Source organism: Glycine max, chromosome 13 (genome assembly GCF_000004515.6).
Source record: "Glycine max cultivar Williams 82 chromosome 13, Glycine_max_v4.0, whole genome shotgun sequence".
Classification (NCBI taxonomy): Eukaryota; Viridiplantae; Streptophyta; class Magnoliopsida; order Fabales; family Fabaceae; genus Glycine; species Glycine max.
Window position 1 is genome coordinate 1,891,572 of NC_038249.2, and position 23,522 is coordinate 1,915,093.

The window sequence follows — 23,522 nt, forward strand, 5'->3', positions numbered from 1 at the left end:
GCAGAGAAGGGAATTAAATCTCAGCAATTATGATAATTCTCTCCTATAATTATAGAGGTTTGAGGAAGGGAGTCAAGTGGGCTGCTATTAGAAGGCTCATTGTAAAGCACAAAGTGGATCTTGTCTGCCTCCAAGAAACCAAGAGGGAGAACTTTAATAAAAGTATTTGCCAGGCCATTTCGGGAGACTCCACTGGTCATTGGGATTTTGTTCCATCTGTGGAAGCTGCTGGTGGCCTTTTATGTATGTGGAATAACTCCACCTTTGTGGTAGAAAGGAAGGAAAAAGGTAGAAGCTTCTTAATGCTTGAAGGCAAATACAACAACCTGATGCAGTGAAAAATGAAGCTGCTGCCAACTTCTTCCATAATAGATTCACTGAGCAGATGCATTCTAGACCTACCTTGGATGGAGTTCACTTCAAATCTATTTCTCAGAGGCAAAGAGAACAGCTGACTGTCCCATTCTCTGACCAAGAGATCAAACAAGCAGTGTGGAGTTGTGGAGGGGATAAGTGTCCTGGGCCTGATGGCCTTAACTTCAATTTTATTAAGGAATTCTGGGATGTGTTGAATCCTGAGTTTAGAAGATTCGTGGATGAGTTCTATGCTCATGAAAGCTTTCCTAGAGGCTCCAATGCTTCCTTTGTGGCTTTAATTCCCAAAAAGTCTCACCCACAGTCCCTAAATGATTACAGACCCATATCCTTGATAGGCTGCATGTATAAAGTCATAGCTAAGCTTTTATCTAATAGATTAAGGTCTATTATGGATAAACTCATTGATGAAAGACAGTCAGCTTTCATTAAAGGAAGGCATATACTTCATGGGATCCTGATTCTTAATGAGGTGGTGGAGGAAGAATTGAGAAGCAAGAAGCCAGCAATGATTTTCAAGGTGGATTTTGAAAAGGCCTATGACTCAGTGTCTTGGTCCTTCTTGGATTATATGTTGCTTAGATTGGGTTTCTGCCAAAAATGGAGAAGATGGATCTCAGCTTGCCTACATTCAGCAACCATATCAGTTTTGATTAATGGTAGCCCATCTAAGGAGTTCAACCCCTCAAGAGGCTTGAGGTAAGGAGATCCTTTAGCCCCCTTGCTCTTCAATATAATTGGGGAAGGTCTCACTGGTATGATGAGGGAAGCAGTTCACAAAAATCTTTATAAAAGCTATCTAGTTGGAAAGAAGAGAGAACTTGTTAATATTCTGCAGTATGCTGATGATACTATTTTTGTGGGTGAGGTTGATTGGCAGAATGTTCATGCTATAAAGGCCCTGCTTAGAGGCTTTGAATTGGCTTCTGGCTTGAAGATTAACTTTGCTAAAAGTCAATTCGGGATCATAGGAGGTGGAGTTAATTGGGGTTTGGTAGCAGCTAATATCCTGAACTGCAGTCAAATGAATTACCCCTTTCACTATTTAGGCATTCCCATTGGTGCCAATCCTTCCAGTCTGATGGTTTGGGAGCCTCTCATTACTAAATTCAAAGCAAAACTATCCAAATGGGCCCAGAAAGATATATCCATGGGGGGGAAGGTCACACTTATCAATTCTGTTCTCAATGCTCTTCCAATCTATCTTCTTTCCTTTTTCAAGATTCCCCAAAGGATAGTCCAAAAATTAATTTCCTTACAAAGGAAATTTCTGTGGGGAGGAGACAATACTCATAATAAAATTCCTTGGGTGAAATGGGCTGATATTTGTCTGCCCAAGAATGAGGTGGGATTGGGTATAAAGGATATTCGAAGTTCAATGTAGCCTTGATGGGTAGATGGATATGGGCTTTTGCATCTGGTCAGCAGCAGCTTTGGGTAAAAGTTCTAATCTCTAAATATGGTGGATGGCCTGAGTTCCAGCATGATACAGATAAGAGGGGATTTTCTCATTGGTGGAGGGACCTTAGAAAGATATTTCACCAGTCAGATCACAATATCTTCAAGCACCAATTGACTTGGAAGGTGGGATATGGGGAAACAATCAAGTTCTGGACAGACAAGTGGCTAGGGGAAGATTATACCCTTGAACAGAAATATAATCAGCTTTTTCTGATTAGTAGGCAGCAAAATTCTCTCATCTCAAATATGGGAGAATTTAATCATGATAGTTGGGAATGGAACCTTAGATGGAGAAGGAACTTATTTGATCATGAAAGTGATTTAGTTGTGCAGTTTATGGAAGAAATCTGCTCTGTCCCTATACAGCGACATATCAAAGACTCTATGCTGTGGTTGGCTGAACCCCATGGCCAATATACTACTAAATCAGCTTATAGATTGTGCATTAACCCCAGCACATCAAGTGTAGATGAGAACATTTATAAGATAATTTGGAAGCTGAAAATCCTAAGGTAGCCAAATGGAAGCAGAGATGTATTAAGTATGGGAGGCAGGATATTCCTAACAGCCCTTCCTATCTACCTACTGTCATTCTTCAAAATTCCAAAAAAAGTGGTGCATAAGGTAGTATCTATTCCACACTTGGTCTTGGTTAAATGGAATGGAGACAGACTTCCATCTTCAGATTTTTGCAGTGCAAAAAAAAAAAAAACAATCATGCAAGCATATTTGAAAACTTAAAATACGAATAACTCAAGTTAAAATCAATTCATTTTTTACAACTGTGAACAAATTAACTAAGGTACAGTAGGCAAATTTGTTTTCACTAATATTAGTAGGTCATCACCACTGCAGTAGAATTTAAGTTAAACTTAGATAAGTACCTTATGAAGAGGCCAGCTACCTTGTCACAACTAACAAGTCAGAACTGAACAAATTTCTACATGTATAATTGAACAAATTTGTTATCAAACTTGTGTGTGTGTCTTTGTATGATGAGTGTGTGTGTGTGTGTGTGTCATCAGTGTGTGTCTGTGTGTTTCTATCATACGTGTGTGTGTGTGTGTCATTAGGGTTTGTGTGTGTGTGTGTGTGTGTGTGTTCCATGACCAATTTTTCTTACTGGCAATTCAGTGGCAGTGTATTGCTTAGGCTTCCGTCGAAATGAAAGGAAAATCAAGGAGTCTGATAGAACAACTTCAGTCTTCACTCTTCACTAGTTGAACACAAATAAAAAAAAATTAAACTACTTCAAGGATAAATAAAAGGTTCAGAAGCAGCAGACCTAGATTGTCTAAGCTATTTTATAATGGGCAGCTATAGTTACAATGATGATGAAATGAACTATAGAAAAAAAAGTATAAAATACAGAAGAATAAAAAAACAATTAAGGGCAGAACTCAAAAGCTTTAAGCCATGCTGCTTGGAATTTAATCAATTAAGGGCTGAACACTTGTTCTTCAATTGTAGCAAAACCCTCCCTTTATGGTGGGAATCAATGTCCTGGGTTAATCTTATCACTGTAATGCCACAAAATCATAGGGACCATTTTCTGCAACATGGAATGGAGGTAGCAGATGGAGTCAGGTCCAAAACCTGGAAATGCTGGTGGATTGCTTTAACTTGGACAATATGGCACCATAGAAATAAGGTGGTGTTCCAAGATACAACTTTTCATGGAACCAAACTGTTAGAAGATGCCCTATTCCTACTATGGTCGTGGATCAAAGCAATGGACAAGGATTTTACTCTTCATTTTAACCAATGGTCCTCTAATCTTAAGGAAGGTTTTAGGAACTAGGAGGCGTTAACTCTTAAACTCTTAAACTGTTACAAGAACACAATAAGGGTAAGGGAAACTGTTAAACTCCAATAATAGGGGTTAACTCTTAAACTCTTAAACTGTTACAAGAACACAATAAGGTTAAGGGAAACTGTTAAACTCCAATAATAGGCGTTAACTCTTAAACTGTTACAAGAACACAATAAGGGTAAGGGAAACTTCACTAAGGAGAAGAAGCACAAAGTTGTCACGATGCTCGAGTTAAATATGAGATACCCTAGCCATGTTTAGTTCACTAAGTGTGCGATACATGAATGTAATCAAATATTCATACAGGATTAGACCAAACATACCTACGTGAGGTGGCGAAGGAGAAGAAGCACAGACTTCTGACGATGCTCGAGTGTGACGAACACGATGCTCGACCTTAGACAAAATGATGGTCAGATGGAGAACATACAGCTTCAAGGTAGATGGAGAACAAAGAGAGCAAGAAAGCTTAGATGGAGAAGAAGACAGAGAGAAGGACAAGACAACGCGAAGGAGACGAAACATACCTAGGTATGGTGGCGAAGGAGAAGAAGCAGAGACTTGTGACGATGCTCGAGTGCGACGAAGACGATGCTCGAGTGCGACGAACACGATGCTCAGATGCACACAGAGACGGTTTCGCTAGACGGAGATTAGAAGAAGAAGAGAGCGCGAAAGCTTAGATGAAGAAGAAGACACAAAGTGCCAACTTCTTAGGGCTCACCATATTTTTTTAAATATAACTTCAACATCGGTTTTTAAAAAAACCCGATGTTAACAAAATGATGTTAAGGTTAACATCGGTTAGAAAACCGATGTTAACATAACAAACGTTAACATCGGTTTTCTAAAAACCCGATGTTAATAAACATATGTTAACATCGGTTATTTAAAAACCGATGTTACTAATAAATGTTAACATCGGTTCTCCAATAACCGATGTTAATGAACTTCGTTAACATCGGTTTTTCACAAAACCGATGTTAACGTATACACGGTATTTACAATTATGTCACCGCGCATATGTTAACATCAGTTTTTTTAACAACCGATGTTAACACACCGATGTTGAATCCGCTTTTTGTAGTAGTGAAAAATTACTTAAAAAAAATTATCATACAAATTATTTTACTGGAAACTATGAAATAAAATATAAAATTAATTTAATTATAAAATTAATAAAAACTATACATTCAAACTACTATAAAAAAATTACTTACATAAAATTATAACACAAATTATTAATTTCGAAACTAGATTCAAATATTTAAGCCTCAAATATGAAACCTTATGTATATAAATCCCTAAACACTCACAGTTTTGAAAAAAAAAATATCACACAAATTATAGCAAATTCCATAACCTTATGCGGACAAATCTGAGCAAACAGCAACATACTTAAAAAAAATAACACAAATTATTAATTTCGAAACTACGTACAAACCTGATTCAAATATTTTAGACTGAAGAAGGAAATATGAAACCTTATGCAGAATTCCTAAACACTCACAATTTTAAAAACTGGAATCTGAGTACACAAGCAACATTGAGATGAATTTCCCGTATATAAAGCCCTTAAATCGCCATTAGTAGTGGCTAATCCTTCTGCCCTAACTCGCTGATGGGAGTTGCAACTTGCCCTTAACTCGCCAATGGTAGTTGCAACTCCCCTTTCTCTAAAAAAGCAACCCTATCACAGCTGAAAAACGTGCCTACGCCTGAAAAAAGCAAACCTGCACTGCAAAGCAAGGTTGCACCTCCTGCAAAGTAAAACCGCCAGTCAAACCAGCGGTTTTCAAAACCATGACCAGACTTGCCAACAGAGGTGGCGAGTTCCACCTGACATCAACTCGCCAACACGAATGGTGGTTTCCCTGCCACGTGGGCGTTGCGCAGCGAACTCGCCATTGGCAATGGCGATTTGCTAAGAGCCCCATGCAGATCACGTAAAAAACAGCCCCCTTACGTAAATTCTTTCAAAACTACTCCATTTGGGGAAATAGTTTCTAAAAGTGTCCCATCTGAGGAAATTTGCCGTATTATTTGATGAATTGCACAATGAAAATTCTCCCTTTTACCTCCCAAAATAGATTAGGAGACTGAGTTAGAAAAAAGATGTTTCATGTGTGATAACGTAGGTTGTTCCAAAAATACAAATGTCCTGGTTGTGTTAAAAACGTAAGCTGGTAAAAAAAATGTTAATTTTGATAATATGTTGCATTGTTGGTAATTTTATTCTATTTGATGTTAACTTAATTTCTTTTTTTAGTTGAATTGAAGTTGTGGGTTAAATAAAAAAATATATAGAATTAAAATAAGAAAATGAAAAACAAAAATTAAAATAGAAGGTTGAGAAAAGATATGCTTCGAAACATTAATTGAAAAATAGTCGTTGGAGAAAGGAGGGAAGAGGGAGGCGCGGAATGCGTTGTCGAAACAAAGATATAAGAAGAATGAAGGAATCGGCTTTGGCTGTGAAAGAAAGAGAAAGAGAGATTAAGGGTTTTGAAAGGAAAGAGAAAGAAATTAAGAATGTTAGGATTTGACGATGGTGATTCTGATTCCGACAACGAGCAGGCACTGTTTGGGAAGTACCCGGAGCTACAGATGTTTAAGTGGGAGAACAGTCTCATTCACCTTCCTTCCAATTTATCATCTTTGTTATTGCCGCAGACACCACTGTTTCACTGTGAGCGTGAAGAAACCCTCAGGGTTCACCCTCCTCCCTTTCTTCCGTTGCAAGAAACCCTCGATCATCTGTCAGCGAACACTGCCCCTACTCAGGACATCACCCATCTTCAACAGGCACGCCCAGCGAACCCACCCCCCACTTCATCACCATCTCCCAATCTCTGCAAGAGATGGACCAATGAAGAACACAGGTACTATATTCTATTTCATTGTTTTTCTTATTAGATGCTATTTGCTAATGTTTCATTCAAATATTTATTTTTGTCACTTTTTCCTTTTCATAACAGGCTGTTTCTTGAAGGGCTTGCCTACTTTGGCAAGGGTGATTGGAAGAACATCTCAAAACATGCTGTTAAGACAAGAACCAAGACTCAAGTTGCTACTCATGCCCAAAAATATTTTCTTCACATAAAGGAAAAGGGAAAGGGAAAAAGAAAGAGCCTCTTTGACATGGCCTTGTAATTGTATTGAGTTTTTAATGTTAAGCTTCATAGATACAATTTATAATGTAAAGTTCCGAGTTACAATTCTCATGCTTCTGTTAATATTTGCTATTTAGTAAAAGTTTCACTTGCCATTTACATTCAATTTGACAGATTTCTTTTCCATCTAGTTACTCAGTTATCAATAAAACTTCTCGATTGCCATTTAACGATTCATTAAACTTTTAAACCGTTTAATATAAACCAATAATGTGCCTGCATTTGATGTGCAATTAGAAATTCAGCACATGGCCATTGGTGGTGATAATAGGGATTGACTAGGTCAATTCAGATCTTAGTTTCTCTGTTAAACTGGAATTGGATTTTTCACTATTCCCATTATATTACACGTTGTTCACACACACCAACTTTCCATTTTGTTTGCTGATAAGTGTCGTTCTGTTTAATAGCAGATTGCCCATTTCAATTGGAATGTGGTCTCTTGATTAGATTAGTTGTTTTCTCTCGTATATTATGAACTTTGCGTTAGTATCTATTTTTAAATGTCTGGTCAAAGGACAAACATTTGATTATGTGAGCCTGTCGTTTACCATCCTTATTTTGATGATTTTCATGTAGTAAATATATCTATTTTTCACTTAAGTAGGCTAGCTTGGTCATCAGATTCTCAATGCACTTATATCTATTTTTCACTTAAGTAAGCTAGCTTGGTCATCACTTAACTGACAAAAGAAGTTAAGTGATGCAAAGTTTGTGCCGCTTATGTTTAATATCAAATGAGTGTATGGTTTAGTGCTCCTATTCACGTAACAAAGTGTGTTATTACTATTCGGTAGATTTATTTGCAGTGGTAACTTAGAATGCAGTTTGATAGTGTTTTCAAAGAAATACTGGATAATGGTTATCTATCTATTCTTCTCCACTTAGTGTGGTATATTCAATCTTTTTCTTTTTAATTTTTTAATCAAAAGAAGTTAAGTGATGCAAAGTTTGTGCGGTTAATGTAAATATCAAAGTGTGGTAGAAAGGCTTGTGGTGGTGATGCAGTTTTCAAACATAAGACTATTTTAAGCTACCTTGCTTATTATATAGTCTTCTGATTTAAACCTTTTTTAGTGCTTCAAAATGTTTTTCGTATCATGTGTTAACATCGACTTATAACAAGTATACAGTCTATATTATTGTGCAGAAAGCGTAACATGTATCGCCCCTGCTTTCTAATCCTCCTATTAGTGAAGCAATTGAGTCTCGTGATAGGTGAGTATATATAAGCATGTATACATTCATTTTGGACATTGTACTATTGATCTTTTTTGTATCCATGTGCTTTTGGTGAAATTGATGTATTATAGTTTAGCACATGATGGTCTTAAAGATTTGTTATTGCCTGGATTACTGTTGTGTTTTTTCTTTTAAGAGCATTAGTTTGTGGTGTTTTTTTTAATATATTTTTTATCATTAATATATGTTTGTTTTTCACATCTTGTCTCTAATAAATTTTTCTTTTGAATCAGATCCTTAATATTTGAACACTTTTATCCGAGTTTTCTACCATTAGTCAAAATCCATTATTTTTTTACATGGTCATTAATCGGCCACACAAGCATGTCATATGTATTTGTTGTCTGAATGAGATTACACGTAAGATTTTTTTTTTAATTTTTAAAAAATAATTATGACGCCATTCCTCTTGGTGTACTCTTGTCTAAGTGAAATTACACATAAGATTTTTTTACATCTTTAAAAAATAATACTCTCTCCTCGAGATTGACAGTTTCCTCGACCAAAAAGTTATCGTCATCACATGAGTTAGTGTGAACTCCGCTGTCCTCACAGCCTCACCAGACCCTTCGTGGCTCTACTCCTCAAAGGTCACAACATCGAACACCTCCCACCATCATGGCCATCAACAATATTCAAAATCAATAAATCCTGTATGTCTCAAATTGATGTTCAATTCCAATGAATTCACTAAATTGCAACAAGCATTTGAAAAAATTGGATAAATAATTTGTCAATGGGAATAAAATTCAGAAACTATCAGGAAAACTATTCAATTGGAAAGGGACATGTCGATGCTGCTGTCGTAACAAAATTCACAGTTGTCTCGAATGCCACATAGTCACAGGGAAACCCATGCACGTGACATTACTCTTCCACATTTCGTTTTCATTTTCTTCTTGTTGTTGCATTATCAGGTGACTCTGGTGAGGATGGTTTGTTCACTGGAAGCAAAGTGCACGGCGTCTTGAAACTCACGTGCCTTTAATTTTTTTTTCTTTTTATTTTACTGAGGTGTCATTCTCTGAGTGGTTGTGTACAAATGTGACATATTAGTCTTGTGTGTATGCAAGTTAATGGCCATGAGCACCGAGTACACGTGGAATCACACGTTGCATGTCAGATGCCAAAAACGAGTATATATAGGACCAAAAACATATTTAAGTCTTCTTTTTTTATTGTTGGTTGTGCTTTAGCTCTGCATAAGAGCAGTAACATTCCAGTAATCTGTGTGCTTGCAATTATAAAATTCCAGTCGTATATTTTCCTGCCTTTCCATATTTTCTCAGTTTGCTTTTGATTTGTTTTTCCATACAACTACATATGAGGTAAAAGTTTCTTTGACTCTTTGCAGGACTCATGGCCATGCAGTAGAATCAATGTTACTATCTCCATCAGTAGCTTTCAACAGTAGAAATTTCAAGCTGGTCGCCCCTTTCTCGGGTTAATTGTCTCACGACAGGTTGTGTATTTAAAAATAAGTACTAATACTTTCACGTGATTACATTACACCTTATGTGCGAATTTCAGAATTGTCCATGACACTATACTTGATAAATCTCAGAAACGGGAAGTTCAATCCAATACTAAATGCTACACCTACTTGGAACATAAAATATACTAAATGTCACAGCTACTTGTAACATGGGCGACTCCATTCAATCTTCAATTTTGTTTATGATCTCCACTAAATTTATTTTCTTTTCAGCTTTCCAGAGAGTTCAGGTTGTACTCTTACTCCAGAATCATAGAAGATGATATCATGTCTGGCCCTGCAAATTAGTTAAATGAGATATAAAGCAAGGAAAAAGTGGATCAGACGGGGGAAGGTCACTGTTTTGGTAGTGATTATGATTAGTGAAAAAACGTGTGCATCTTCATCTGTCAACTAGATTTTCGCCTAACTCAAATTTGACATATTTCTTTTATATCTAGTTACTGAGTTATCAAAAAAAATTCTTGATTGCTTTGAAGAGAATCTCATTCATGACCTCCCAATTTGATGTTTGCATATTTCATTAGAAAAATTTGTTCAATGCAGGGATTGGTGGAGTTGTAATTGAATAATCCATTATCTTATTCAGAAGTTTTATCCTCCTTGCTTTTCCCTTTTACCTATAACATTGAATGTGGAGGTTTTGCTCAGAATGGATGACGCGGTGGCGCTGACAGCTAGAGGAGACGATGGTGGTTTGTGCAACGACAATTAGCTTGCATTGTTTATGCGTGATGGAAGCTTACCCAAGAGGGAGTATGAGGAAGGCATTGTGAAAATCTTTCTTTTTTTTCTCTTTAATTTTTAATATATAGGATTGCAAATCCAGTCACATTTGCAATTGCAGCAGAATGTGTTCATATCTCAGAATGCCCTGTCCTTGTTATATCTGGTGCTAAGGACGTGTGGCATCAAGTTAAGCATCTGCTTTCAAATTTCATACAGTATTTTGGTGAAAGATTTTTGTTAAATGTTATATTTTCCTTCATTTGCAAGTTTTTCTATTTTTTGGTGTGGTCACATTATTGCCTCTTCCATCTTGCTTGAGTAATTATTTTGAATTGCATATCACTGATAACAATCTGATGTGTGCTACCTTGATTTCACATGATGGTGTTACAAAGAAACTTGATAGTAGTTTATTTTCGGTGAACATGCAAATGGGATTTAAAATATGATGTGAAAAAAGGTTAGATTTCATCATTCAAATTAGTTTTTATTAGAGATTTAATTTTGTAATTTCATATTTATTTTTGTCATTTTTTTTCCTTTTCATAACAGGCATTTTCTTGAAGGGATTGCATAATTTGGGAAGGGAGATTGGAAGAACATTTCAACACATGCTGTTAAGACAAGAACCAAGACTCAAGCTGCTAGTCACACCCAAAAATATTTTCTTCGTCTGCAAGCCTCAAATAGAAAGGAAAATGGAAAAAGCAAGAGCATCTATGACATGACCTTGTAATTGTATTGAGTTTCTAATGTTAAGCTTCATAGATAGAAATTATTATGTAAAGTTCCAAGTTACAATTCTGTTAATATTTGGTATTAAGTAAAAGCTTCACTTGCGATTTACATTCAATTTGACAGATTTCTTTTCCATCTAGTTATTGAGTTAGCAATAAAATTTCTTGATTGCTTTGAAGGGAATCTCATTCACGACCTCCAATTTTCAAAGAACAAGTCTCTATTCATTTCAGATCAATTTGTACACAAAAGGCCAAGGGTTTGAGTATAGAGACTATGGATTGCTGACAACACTTGATCTTTCATGTAACAACTTGTCAAGGGAAATTCCTCCACAAGTTTTCCGTCTTGTTCAATTGCAGACCTTGAACTTGTCCAGAAATCATTTCACAGGAAAGATATCAAGGGAGATTGGGAGAATGAAGAACTTGGGAGTCTCTTGATCTATCCAGCATCAAACTCAATGGAGAAATTCCTGTTTCCATTTCCTCTCTGTCTTTCTTGAAATTCTTGAACTGTCATACAATGATTTCATGGGACAAATCCCAATTGGGACTCAGCTTCAGGGCTTCAGTGCTTCTAGCTTTGCTGGGAATCCTAGGCTTTGTGGAGCTCCTTTACAAATTAACTGCACAGGACAAAGTGGTAATGTTCATGTGTCAAAGCAACATGGTGGAAGCAATGATGATGTCTTTGAAACTGAGTCACTCTACCTTGGGATGGTTGTTGGATTTGCTGCGGGATTATGGTGGCCTCGTGGTTCTCTATTCCTCAACAAGACATGGAGGCACGCGTATGGGTTCCTTAATTATGTTGCAGACGAAGTTCATGTGTTAGTGCCATTCAAGTTCAACAGCTTTATTGGCATGCAACCAAGTTCCTTATGAGGTAAGTAAAAAATTGATATCTACTTTAAGATCATTACTTAATCAAGATATTTATACTTCATTGTCTCTTCTGAAATTTTAAGTATGATATTTCAAATACAAGAAAATTCAGTATGTCTTTCTCATATTTAGTGTAGTATAAATTAGAGTAGAAAAGTTGCAAGCATGCCTAATTTGACATTGTTTTACACGCATAGAAAACAACAACATTTGTCTTATTCGTATTTAGTATTAAAAGTATGACGACCACAACAGGTTTGCAATAGCTGACTTAAAAGTTGACATGAGATGGGAGAAGCTACAAAAAGGTAGAACATTGGCATCCTTGCTTTTTCTAACTCTAAATTTCCAATTCTATTGTTGAACTCAAATGTTACATTTTCTGAACCCTTTAACCTTTGTGGGGCTCAAATAAAGGAATTGGATTAGAGATAGTTAAACAGTTAGCTTCAGCTGGAATCAAGATGGTGCTCACAACAAGAAATGAAGAGAGGGGTCTCCAAGCACGGGAAACACTCAAAGCCTCAGGTCTTTCTCACCTTGTACTGTTTCATCAGGTGGATGTGGCTGATTCAACAAGTGTAGTAGCTTCTCTAGTAGATTTTATCAAATCTAAATTTTGGAAACTTGATATTCACAACTTTGATTCTCCTTTCCTTGTTTTTTTTTTTTTTTTTTTTTGGTTTTAAATGAAAGTCCGTCAGAGCAATCCTATAAGTCTGCATGTTTGAGCTTCACTTAAAAAAATGAGAGGCACTCTCCTTAACATGATGAAGTGCAGATATGCATGCAATTGATTTTCTGTTTGTATGATTCTGACTCTCAGTTTTTACTCATCTCTTAGTTCCCTTTAATTTGCATGTTGGTATGATCTTCATTTTACTGTTAGTATTAGTTGTTAGAATGTTAGTTTTAATTGGATAAAAATGATCGCATTGAGTTATTTTTAAAAAAATAAAGGACTTAATTGAACTTTTCAAAAAGGGAGGGATCTAATTCAACATAGATATCATGAAATTTAAATTTATTATAATTGAAATTTAAACTTTAACTTTTTTAAATAACTTAAATATTTAGTTTTAACTGAATTTGTCTCATTTAAACAATGCCATATAAATTTAATTTTAATATTATATATTTAGTTAAATAAATAAATTTATTAAATATTTGATGATCCCCATTAGAATAACTTATTAATAATTTATTAATTTTATATTGTAAGTAACACCGTAACACTGACCAAATAACACAAGATTTGTTTGTAATTGCAAAAAAAAAAAGATATGATATATTATTTTATGAGAAATGCTACTTCTATTTCCTTTTTTCTACAATATATTGTATAAATGAAGATATAAATGAAATAAATATGGAATAAAGTATATATTATAATTGAGAAATAGAGGAAAATTAATAATAAGTAGGGTAAATGATTATTTTTATCTTTAAATGTGTAAATTAATGATAATTTAGTCCCTAGAAAAACAAAAATGTTGGATTAGTTCATGAATATGCAAAAAGTATGGCAATTACATTCCTCCACTATGTTTCATGGGTTATTTTGTTATTAAGTTATATTTTTTAAGGACCAATATTTAACATTAAGTTATATTTTTTATGAACCAATCATTAATTAGTTACATGATAGGATGCAATAGTCGCCTTTTTCACACATTCAAACATAAATCATTTTTTTTTTTGTTTTACAAAACTAAATTGTAACTTGTTTACACATTCATGTATCAAATCAGCCATTTACCAAAAAAAAAATATCATACTAACAAGAATGTAATTTTTTTATTGAAATGGTCCATTGTAATTGAGGGGAAAAATTATGATACTAAGAAGAAAAGACAAAAAAAAATCAATATAAACAATACTCAATCAAAACATTTCTTAAACATTTTTTAAAATTATATTTTTAATTTAAAATGATAATAAATATAACACGGTTAAAAGGTGTCATTATTGATAAATCAAAACCATTTTCATAATTGGAAATATAGGTCACATTAGGAGTTTTTTTTTTAAAAAAAAAGGACTTGATTCAACTTTGCAAAACAAGAGTTGTGTATCACAAGTAGAAAATAAGCTTTTTATATCGGTTATTAAGGACTTTTAACATCGATTATTAATCAATGTTGAAACTACCAACGTTAAAGTATCAACGTTAATTTAAAAATCAATGTTGCTTTAGCAAAAAACAACATTATTTTTATAAAAATCAATGTTTTTTGCTAAAACAATATCAGTTTTTCAAAAAGTCGATGTTGTTGTTTACTGACAACATCGATTTTTCTTAAGACCGATATTGTTTTATGGTTTATTTTTAAATATCCTTTTTTTTATTAATTACCAACCTGTAATTAATTCATATCGCAACTTATCATTCAAAGTTGTAAAAAAACACATAAAATTAGTCATGCACCAAAAGTTATAAACAAAGTATATCAATATATCATGCACCAAGAGTAGTTGTAAACATTTATAAACAAAATATATCATAAATATGTTCAACATGTTCCAATATTTCTCTCAAAATAACTTATAAACAAAAATTTACAAATTGATATTATTAGAGTAGTAATGTATTTAATTACAAACAAAGATAAAATAAAATAAAGTCAGAAGTTGCATCTAAGAACTCAAATATAATTTGAGTTACAGGAAACAAATTCTATGATTATGCAAAATTCTTTTATCCATTTCTAATTTTTGCAGTCTTTCTATGATAATTATAAACTATCCTATACTTCGTAGTCCCTTCCAAGTTCATATGGGTGAATCTGTAGCTTTCATAAATGAGTGCATGGTACTCGGCACATCCTGAAATTAACATGAAATTTATATTAGATATGTATGTGATTTTAAAATTTTGACATAAGAGGAGTGCTTAATTACTCACCAAATTGTTGCAAGTCACTTTATACTTAGTCAAGAGGACTTTAAACGTGACTAAGAGTTAGGAACTTGGTGGTACAAAAGTTTCATTCATGGTAAATTTTTGGTTCATATGTGCTTTTGAAGATCATGAGGAGGAAAGCACCCTGTCCAAAGTAGGTCAAGGTCACTTGATGATTTTCAATGAGTCCATAAAACTCTTTAAGTTTTGTGCATCTAACAAGTAGAGTTGGACTCATCAGATCTTGATTATATGTGACAAAGTGCATGTTGCCACTAAAGTGTAGCAGATGCCAAGTAGGCTCTAGTTCATCCTTTCATCTGATAGCAAATGACCTACTAACTTCACCCTAAGGCTACATTTAACAAGCAAAGTAATATAAGCAAAAGTGTTATATCGAGTCATGTTTATTTTAAAAGTCTTGAAATAATTTCTAACCTAATCAATAACATGAACAATGTTGAACATTCCCTCTGCTTTTTTGTTAATCTTCATCATTGTGTTAGTCATTTCCTTCCAGTTCTATTGATGTTCATCCATCGTTTATAAAATTCATTTACAATATAAACATAACAATAATGTGCATGATACATCTGACATAACAATATGATACCAATAAATTTGCACAACCAAGAATTCTCACACCAGTACAAAGTTTGTGGCAGAATGATATTTCTATTTTGAAAACCAACAATGATATTACTATTTGGGGGGGGGGGGGGGGCTAAGGATGTTGCAGAATTCTCACACAAGCACAAAGTCCCATTAACAAGCACACACACAGAGAAACAAGCATTACCATCACCATCAAAACCAAGAACAAGCCCTAGCTTCTCGCTTACCATCACCATCAAAACCAAACACAAAAACAAGCATTTATAGAATACTAACCTATCATGAGTGAGTGAATGCGAGAACGCACATACACACAGAAACAAGCATTACCAACACCATCAAAACCAAGAACGAGCCCTAGCTTCTCACTTACTATCACCATCAAAACCAAACACAAAAACAAGCATTTAAAGAAGACTAACCATTTGTGAGTGAGTGAGAGTGCGAGAGTGAGAGAACGAGAATGACACCACAAGAGTGATTGTCGTGATTGCGATACCGAGAATGAGAATGATGAGAAGGAGAATGCGACCACACCGCCACAAAGAGTAGGTGAGAGTGAGAATGAGAAGGATAACGTGAGAGTGAGAAAGAGAGCGAGCAAGAAAGAGAGATATGAGTGAGAGTGAGAGATGGCTCAGAATGAGTATGAGAAGAGGAAGAGACCGATGATTTAATTTAACTAACACAACATCAGTTTTCCATGAGTTGATTAACGTCGGTTTTTAGAAAAACCGATGTTGACGTGAGTTCGTTAATATCGGTTTTGTATAAACCAACATTAACACGAGTTCGTTGAAAAACCGATGTTAACAAACTCATGTTAACATCGATTCTTTCAAAAACCAATGTTAACCAACTCGCATTATTTATGAATATGCCAATGTGTTTTTGTTAACATAGGTTTTCTAAAACACCAGGGTTAAGGTAAAAATGTTATATCCATTCTTTCTAGTAGTGGTAATTTAACATTTTAAATAAAAGGACCAAATTAATAACTTAAACATTTAGTTATAATTGAATTCATCACATTTAAACAATAAAGTGTAATATAAATTTTTTATATTTAGTAAAATAAATAACTTAATTAAATATTTGATAATCCACATTAGAACAATTTATTAATAATTTAACTTATTTATATTGTAAGTAATAGGCATGAAATAACATAATATTTGTTTATTATTTATAAGAAATGTTACTTCTATTTCATTTTTTACAATATATTATATAAAAGAATATAAATGGAAAATAGTATGGAATAAAATATGTAATATAATGGAGAAACAAAGGAAGAATTTCAAAAATAATAAATTAGGGTAAAGAATTATTTTTATCCCTCAATATGTTAATTGATGACCATTTAGTTTTTCAGAGAAGAAAAATTTTGATATAATCTTTGAATGTGTAAAAAGTATGATAATTACATCTTGCATTATGTTTTATGAGATTATTTTATCATTGAGATGTAATGTTCAATGATCAATTTGAAATTAAATTATTTTTCAAAAATTAATTTGTCATTAAATTGTATGTTAGAACAAAGGAGAATGTGGATGAAAGTTTGAAAAAAAAAGAAAGAAAAAAAAAAGGCTTCAAGTCCCACATCACTTAGGATAAACACTTGAATAGTGTTTCACTCCCTATATATAGAGAGTTCTTTTCTTCATTTTTTCTTGTCCCAGTTGAGAAGCATTTCCTCAACTTTTCTTTCTCCCTCCCATATTTCAACCGATGCATTTCTGGCAAACTTCTCCCTCTTTCTTTCTGTCGCTCTAAAATTTCGGTTGGCTATAAGACTAACTTTTTAAGTCATAATTTCGGTTGGCTATAAGAGTGACTTTTTAAGTCATATTTTTTGGTTGACTATAAGAGTGACTTTTTAAGTCATATTTTCGGTTGGCTATAATAGTGACTTTTCAAGTCATATTTTGGGGTGGCTTTAGAGTGACTTTTCAAGTCATACAAGAGGGTGTAATTCTAGAAAGGTTCCCTCAGTGCAGTGGGAATCTTATACAGTAATCTGGGATGTTTTATCCTGGGGACTTCGTGGTTGATAGTTTGCTTGCACAATTTTTGACAGTGCCACGAAACGTCTAAAGGAAAGTGACATTGTCCGCGACTCAGCCAGTAATTTTTTCGGTTTGCCATAAACTATTGTAACAACAATTTTAAGACGTTTTCGGTTCTGCTATGGCTACCGTAGATATTACTGGCTCGAACAACAATGACCTCAACAATCCTTTTAGGTTTGAAGGGTATCATTTCAAACGTTGGCAACAAAAGATGATGTTTTCTTTAACTATGAGAAAAGTTGTCTATGTTTTGAACACTGATATTCCGGTGGTACCTGAGGATGCTGAGAAGGAAGTGAAAGATAAAATGACTATGGAATTAGCTCTCTGGAATGAAAATGATTACCTATGCAAGAATTTCATTCTGAATGGGTTAGCTGATGATCTCTATGATTATTATAGCCCATATAAGTCTGCCAAATTAGTTTGGTTGGCTCTGGAAAAGAAGTATGATACTGAGGAAGCTGGGACTAAAAAGTATGTTGTTAGCCGCTACCTCAAGTATCAAATGACTGATGATAAATCAGTAGAGTCTCAATCCCATGAGATACAGAAAATTGCTCATGATATCATATCAGAGGGTATGGCATTGGATGAGCAATTTCAAGTTGCTGTCATCATAGACAAGCTGCCTCCTAGCTGGAAGGATTTCAAAAACCTTCTCAGACACAAGACCAAAGAATTCTCTTTGGAGTCTCTGATCACACGTCTGCGCATTGAGGAAGAGGCACACAGACAAGATTAGAAAGATGAAGTGTTGGTTGTGTCTCACAACAACTCTAAAAGGAAGAACACAGGTGCAGTTCTGAAGCCTATAGGCAAAAACTTTAAGAATCAGAACCGCAATGTGAGCAATACCTCCAACCGCAACAAGAACCCCCCAAGGGTCTAACATGCTAGACAACATCCACCTGCCAAGAATAATCCCGGTGAGCCATTCCTCTGCTACAATTGTGGCAAACCGGGACATATGGCACGCAAATGCAGAAATCCTTTAATGACAAGTGCTCCCCAGGCTAACATGACTCAAGAGCCATACATAGCTATGATAACTGAGATCAATATGATTGGAGAATCAGATGGATGGTGGGTAGACACTGTCGCCTCCCGCCATGTCTGCCATGATCGTGCTATGTTTAAAACATACACGAATGTTGAAAATAAGAAAGTGTTGCTGGTAGACATGGCAATGGGGCGGCGGGAACGGGGATTGTTTCCCCAATCCCCGACCCCGACTCCCCGACCTGTCCCCATACCCGTACCCGATACCCGACGGGTTTAAAAATTTCATCCCATCCCCGTACCCGTCGGGTATCGGGTATCCCCGACCCCGACCCGTACCCGATTCCAATTAAAAAAAATTAAAAATATTAAAAATTTGATTTTAAAAAAAATAAATTGATTGTTAAACATTTATTTTCAACTACTTATATATCATTAAATTTATTATAACATATGTTACTTCAAAATTCGTTAAGAAATGAATATTAAATTATGTAAAAATTCTAAAATAAAATTAACTACTAATAAATAAAATAAAGACTAACACATTTGTCTAGCATGATTCCATAATTTTTTAAGGTAAATAAAATACGTCAAATATAAAACAACATAATTCAAATGTTCATTAGTTCAAATTACACCAAATTAGAAATAAATAGAAAATGAAAACAATGTCCATCATCAAAATAACCACCAACTTCACCAAAGATGTCATCAACATTTCTTCTTCAGCGTTCAACCTGATATTTATAAAATCAAACATCATATTTTAGATGTTTCAAATCTTAAAATCACACATCACATTAGTAAATAAGTATAGTTATTACTTTACCGATCAACAATAATGTCTACTAATCTTGCAAACATTGAGTAATGTTACTGACCAAAGATCCACCTATATTTTAAAAAATTTGAAAAATTAGATATGTATAATGATATTAAAAAAAAATAGAACAACTAAAAGTGAATATACCTTCATCATCGGATTCAATCTCATCAGTAAAATTTAATTCTTCAATTGATCTAGAACCTATAAATAATAATTATAAAATAATAAATAACAAGTTATAAGTTTTAAAAATATAAGCAATTCATAAAGTATCACATAAGCATTCAGAATTTTACCTGCATTCTCTGAATTCCATAACCAACTTTTAGAACACATCAAAGCTTCTAAAGTAGTATAATGAAGTCGGCTACGATGAGGAGTTAATATCTGGCCTCCAATACTAAATGTTGATTCAGAAGCTACAGTGGAGATCGGAATAACTAACACATCCCTTGCAATTGCTTGTAGTGTTGGATACTTTAACTCATTCAATTTCCACCACATTAAGATATCAAAATCTGAACTTGGTAAAACTTCCTCCTCTAAGTAATGATCTAACTCTGTTTTCATAGTTGAGGTTCTTGCCCTTTTCTTTCTTTCAATGTATCTATCATAATCACACAATTTACTCTTTCCATCACTAACCACATCTTGTGATTCAAAAGAACTAGTAGAATCTTGATGCTTTTTGGCTTGATATTCTGAAACCAAATCATAACACAAGTTTCGGATCCTATTAACTTGTGAAAAAAAATCAATGGGATAAATGGATTCAAAGTAAAACTAAAGCAACTCCATTTTGTATCTTGGATCTAAAACAGTAGCAACTCCCATGATCACATGAATAACACTCCAATAAGAATCAAATTTTTGTAATATCTTTTCTGCCATATTTTGAATCACTTCATTAGGGGAATTGACCCATTCAGATAAAGCCATCTTGATCTCACAAATTTGAGGAAAATAAATGTTGGCAGTTGGATATTTTGTACCAGAAATCATTTCTGTAATATCATTAAATATGGCCAACCTCTTACACACTTCCTTTGCAAATTCCTATTGTGAATCACTTGGAAAACAAGAGTATTGAGTTTCACGCTGCTTTAATCGGGAAAACACATCCTTATATGATATTGCAACATCAAGCATCTTGTAAGTTGAATTCCATCTAGTTGGACAATCTAAACTCAACTTTTTGGTGCAGGGGATTCACAATTGTTTAGCAGTATCTTGAAATTTTTCCAGCCTTTTAGGTGTTGCAATCCAATATGCTACACTATCTCGAATTTTTTCCACTCCATCCTTCACAACTCCTAAACCATCTTTTACTATCAAATTTAAGATATGTGCACAACAACGCATGTGAAGAAACGCTCATTCCTTAATTAAAGTGCCTAATTGCAACTTATTCTTAATTTTTTCAATCGTGCAATCATTTGTACTACAATTATCTAAAGTGATAGTGGACAGTTTTGTATCAATGTTCCAATCCAGCAAACACTCAACTAGTGCATTGAAAAGTCTTTCACTTGTGTGAGGTGAAGGAACATAAATGAACCTAGTATACTAGCACAAAAATAGCTTAATCACACTATCACAGAAAAAGATCTAACACAATATATCAACACAAAAATATCTAACACAAAAAAATTATAAAAAATATCCAACACAATATATTGGGAAGCTATAAAATTAAGGATGTTGCTAGTACCTCAAAATGCGACTTTGCAAAGTCCATGAGCTATCAATGTAATGAGTTGTGACAGCCATATACCCTTTCTTTTGGTTCCTTTCTTCATTTTCCTTGTCCCAGTTGAGAAGCATTTCCTCAACTTTTCTTTCTTCCTCCCATATTTCAGCCGATGCATTTCCGGCAAACTTCTCCCTCTTTCTTTCTGTCGCTCTAAAATTTCGGTTGGCTATAAGAGTGACTTTTTAAGTCATAATTTCGGTTGGCTATAAGAGTGACTTTTTAAGTCATATTTTTCGGTTGGCTATAATAGTGACTTTTCAAGTCATATTTTGGGGTGGCTTTAGAGTGACTTTTCAAGTCATACAAGAGGGTGTAATTCTAGAAAGGTTCCCTCAGTGCAGTGGGAATCTTATACAGTGATCTGGGCTGTTTTATCCTAGGGACTTCGTGGTTGATAGTCTGCTTGCACAATTTTTGGCAGTGCCACGAAACGTCTTAAAGAAAGTGACATTGTCCGCGACTCAGCCAGTAATTTTTTCGGTTTGCCATAAACTATTGTAACAACATTGTATGACATGTTATTATTGTGTAACATTCCATTTTTCATAAATAAACTAAAAAGGTTTTTTTTTAGTTAAAAAATATAATTTTAAAAAAATGTTGACATTTTTTATATAATAAAATAAATGAGGAGAAATAATATTATTAATTAACCGTTGGATCGTCGTGATATTTCAGCACTAGGTTTGCAACTCAATTCTGAGAATTCTCACTGTTGGAAATTAAGAAAACATGTCTGAGCTGGGAGCTGAGAGAAATACCATTTGCATCGTAGCTTTTTCTTTTCCCGTAGAAACCCAAAACTGTCTCAGTAAAACTATGATCTTGGATTCGTTAACCGTTAGATTGTCATGAAGTTTTGATATGTTGTTTGCAATTCATTTCCACACATCTTCACCGTTAGGATTTGTAAAATAATTTCTAGAGAGGGAGAAATACTCATCGCACAGTAGAAAGAAGGCTTTAATCCCTTCTCTTCTCTCTAACGTTTGGGAACCCTATTAGAGCGGTCAGAGGAAAAACTTGAGGAATCTCAGGAAACTACTAGAGATTCCGCTACTGCTGTCACAATACACACGTGAGCCCGCTTAGAGGTAAGGGATGAATTTATTGCAACTGGGGTTAGAATGAAAATGTGTAGGGGTTCTTAAAGGATCAAATTGGAGTTTATTTTGGGATGTTTATTGTATTAAAATTCTTCTTGTATGATTATCTGAAATTGTTTGAGGGGTTTTACTCCCCGTGGATTGAGAAGTACTTTTGTATAATTTGTTTGTGTTTTGAATAAGATTAGCATAATAAATAGTTATATTGAGATTATGAAAATGTGATTGAAATTGTATATAAGTGATAAATTGAATATATGATGAATTGTAGAATAATATATTACTTTGAGATTATGATATTGCTTTGGAGATTGCGTATAAATGCAAAGTTGAATGTGTTAAATTGTGATATACACGTAAATATAAGATGGTTGATTGTGATATAATGAGATGTGAAGTTGTGAACATGAGTTTTAGTTGTGAATAAGTGTGTGGTTAACACTTGATGTGACATTACTTGTGTTGTGAGCTGTGAATTATACAATAACCCGACCAGTATTTATCTTGAGAAAAATGTTGATGTGCAGTGTTAAAGAAAAAGTGTAGGTTTCCTAATTAGGAACCAGTGTTAAACTGTAGCACAATGTGGTAAACGTGATAAGAGTGAGGTCATGGGTATTGTATAATTCATAAGCAGTGCCTGCTTATAATATTATTGTTGAAATCGAGTATAAGTACAAAGTTGAACATGTGTTAATTTGTGAGATACATGTAAACTTGTGATGGTGGATTGTGACATTATGAGATGTTAAATTATGGACATGATATTTGATTGTGAATAAGTGTGTGTGTTTAACACTTGATGTGACAATAATTGTGTTGTGAGCTATGAATTAGACAATAACCCGACCAGTGTTTATATTGAGAAAAGTGTTTATGCGTAGTGTTAAAGAGAAAGTGCATGTTCCTAGTTAGGAACCAATGTTAAATTGTAGCGCAATGTGTTAAACGTGTTTGAAACACGAGTGTGAGATCATGGGTATTGTATAATTCATAAGCAGTGTCTGCTTGTAAAAATTGTTTTAGGGGTTGGACTTGAATTAGGAAGGTGAGACCCTAACAGATTCTTCGGAGTTTAGGCCTTGGGGGTAAATATACTCGATTTGAGTGCGCCTTTAAGCCTATGTTGATCCCGTATGGTTGGAGCGTTCTCGCAAAACGAAGTGACCCTGACTTGTCACCTTATGATTTTACTTAGTGAGAGTGACTTGACATACTCATTGTGTGGTGTGTCTTGTTATATACTCCTAAGCGCCCTAGGGTGATTTTTCACTGACATGGTATCACATTGGATGTAGGTTTGAGTATTAGTATAATCGTTGCATAA

General features: G+C 34.3%; 2 protein-coding genes and 2 long non-coding RNA genes across 5 annotated transcripts; all 4 read left to right on the plus strand.

The window, feature by feature from the left end:
• Positions 1-1,135: 1,135 nt before the first annotated feature.
• On the plus strand, positions 1,136-1,759 carry LOC102665269 (uncharacterized). Its single transcript, XM_006595240.1, has one exon. It carries the CDS (start codon positions 1,136-1,138, stop codon positions 1,757-1,759), a length of 624 nt encoding a protein of 207 aa, XP_006595303.1.
• A 4,422-nt stretch (positions 1,760-6,181) lies between these two features.
• On the plus strand, positions 6,182-7,268 carry LOC121173246 (uncharacterized). The gene is made up of 3 exons (XM_041007852.1): positions 6,182-6,531; positions 6,628-6,715; positions 7,236-7,268. Exons 1-3 carry the CDS (start codon positions 6,182-6,184, stop codon positions 7,266-7,268), a joined length of 471 nt encoding a protein of 156 aa, XP_040863786.1.
• A 1,624-nt stretch (positions 7,269-8,892) lies between these two features.
• LOC121173287 (uncharacterized) lies at positions 8,893-11,117 on the plus strand. Of its 2 annotated transcripts, XR_005887772.1 has the most exons (4): positions 8,894-9,321; positions 9,419-9,526; positions 9,773-10,748; positions 10,841-11,117. It is a non-coding gene; the product is annotated as an uncharacterized lncRNA (long non-coding RNA). The 2 variants fall into 2 exon arrangements; XR_005887771.1 differs by having other exon boundaries at positions 8,893-9,321; positions 9,419-10,748.
• A 372-nt stretch (positions 11,118-11,489) lies between these two features.
• LOC106795689 (uncharacterized) lies at positions 11,490-12,936 on the plus strand. Its single transcript, XR_001384381.3, has 3 exons — positions 11,490-11,914; positions 12,169-12,221; positions 12,331-12,936. It is a non-coding gene; the product is annotated as an uncharacterized lncRNA (long non-coding RNA).
• The last annotated feature ends 10,586 nt before the right edge of the window (positions 12,937-23,522 follow it).

What these genes read in the sequence shown, in the direction of transcription:
- LOC102665269 (XM_006595240.1), top strand. Translation starts at nt 1,136, where the DNA reads ATGAGGGAAGCAGTTCACAAAAATCTTTATAAAAGCTATCTAGTTGGA.
- LOC121173246 (XM_041007852.1), top strand. Translation starts at nt 6,182, where the DNA reads ATGTTAGGATTTGACGATGGTGATTCTGATTCCGACAACGAGCAGGCA. An exon ending in TGGACCAATGAAGAACACAG is followed by an intron (nt 6,532 to 6,627) that starts GTACTATATTCT and finishes TTTTCATAACAG; the next exon opens with GCTGTTTCTTGAAGGGCTTG. An exon ending in AGACAAGAACCAAGACTCAA is followed by an intron (nt 6,716 to 7,235) that starts GTTGCTACTCAT and finishes GTTTAATAGCAG; the next exon opens with ATTGCCCATTTCAATTGGAA.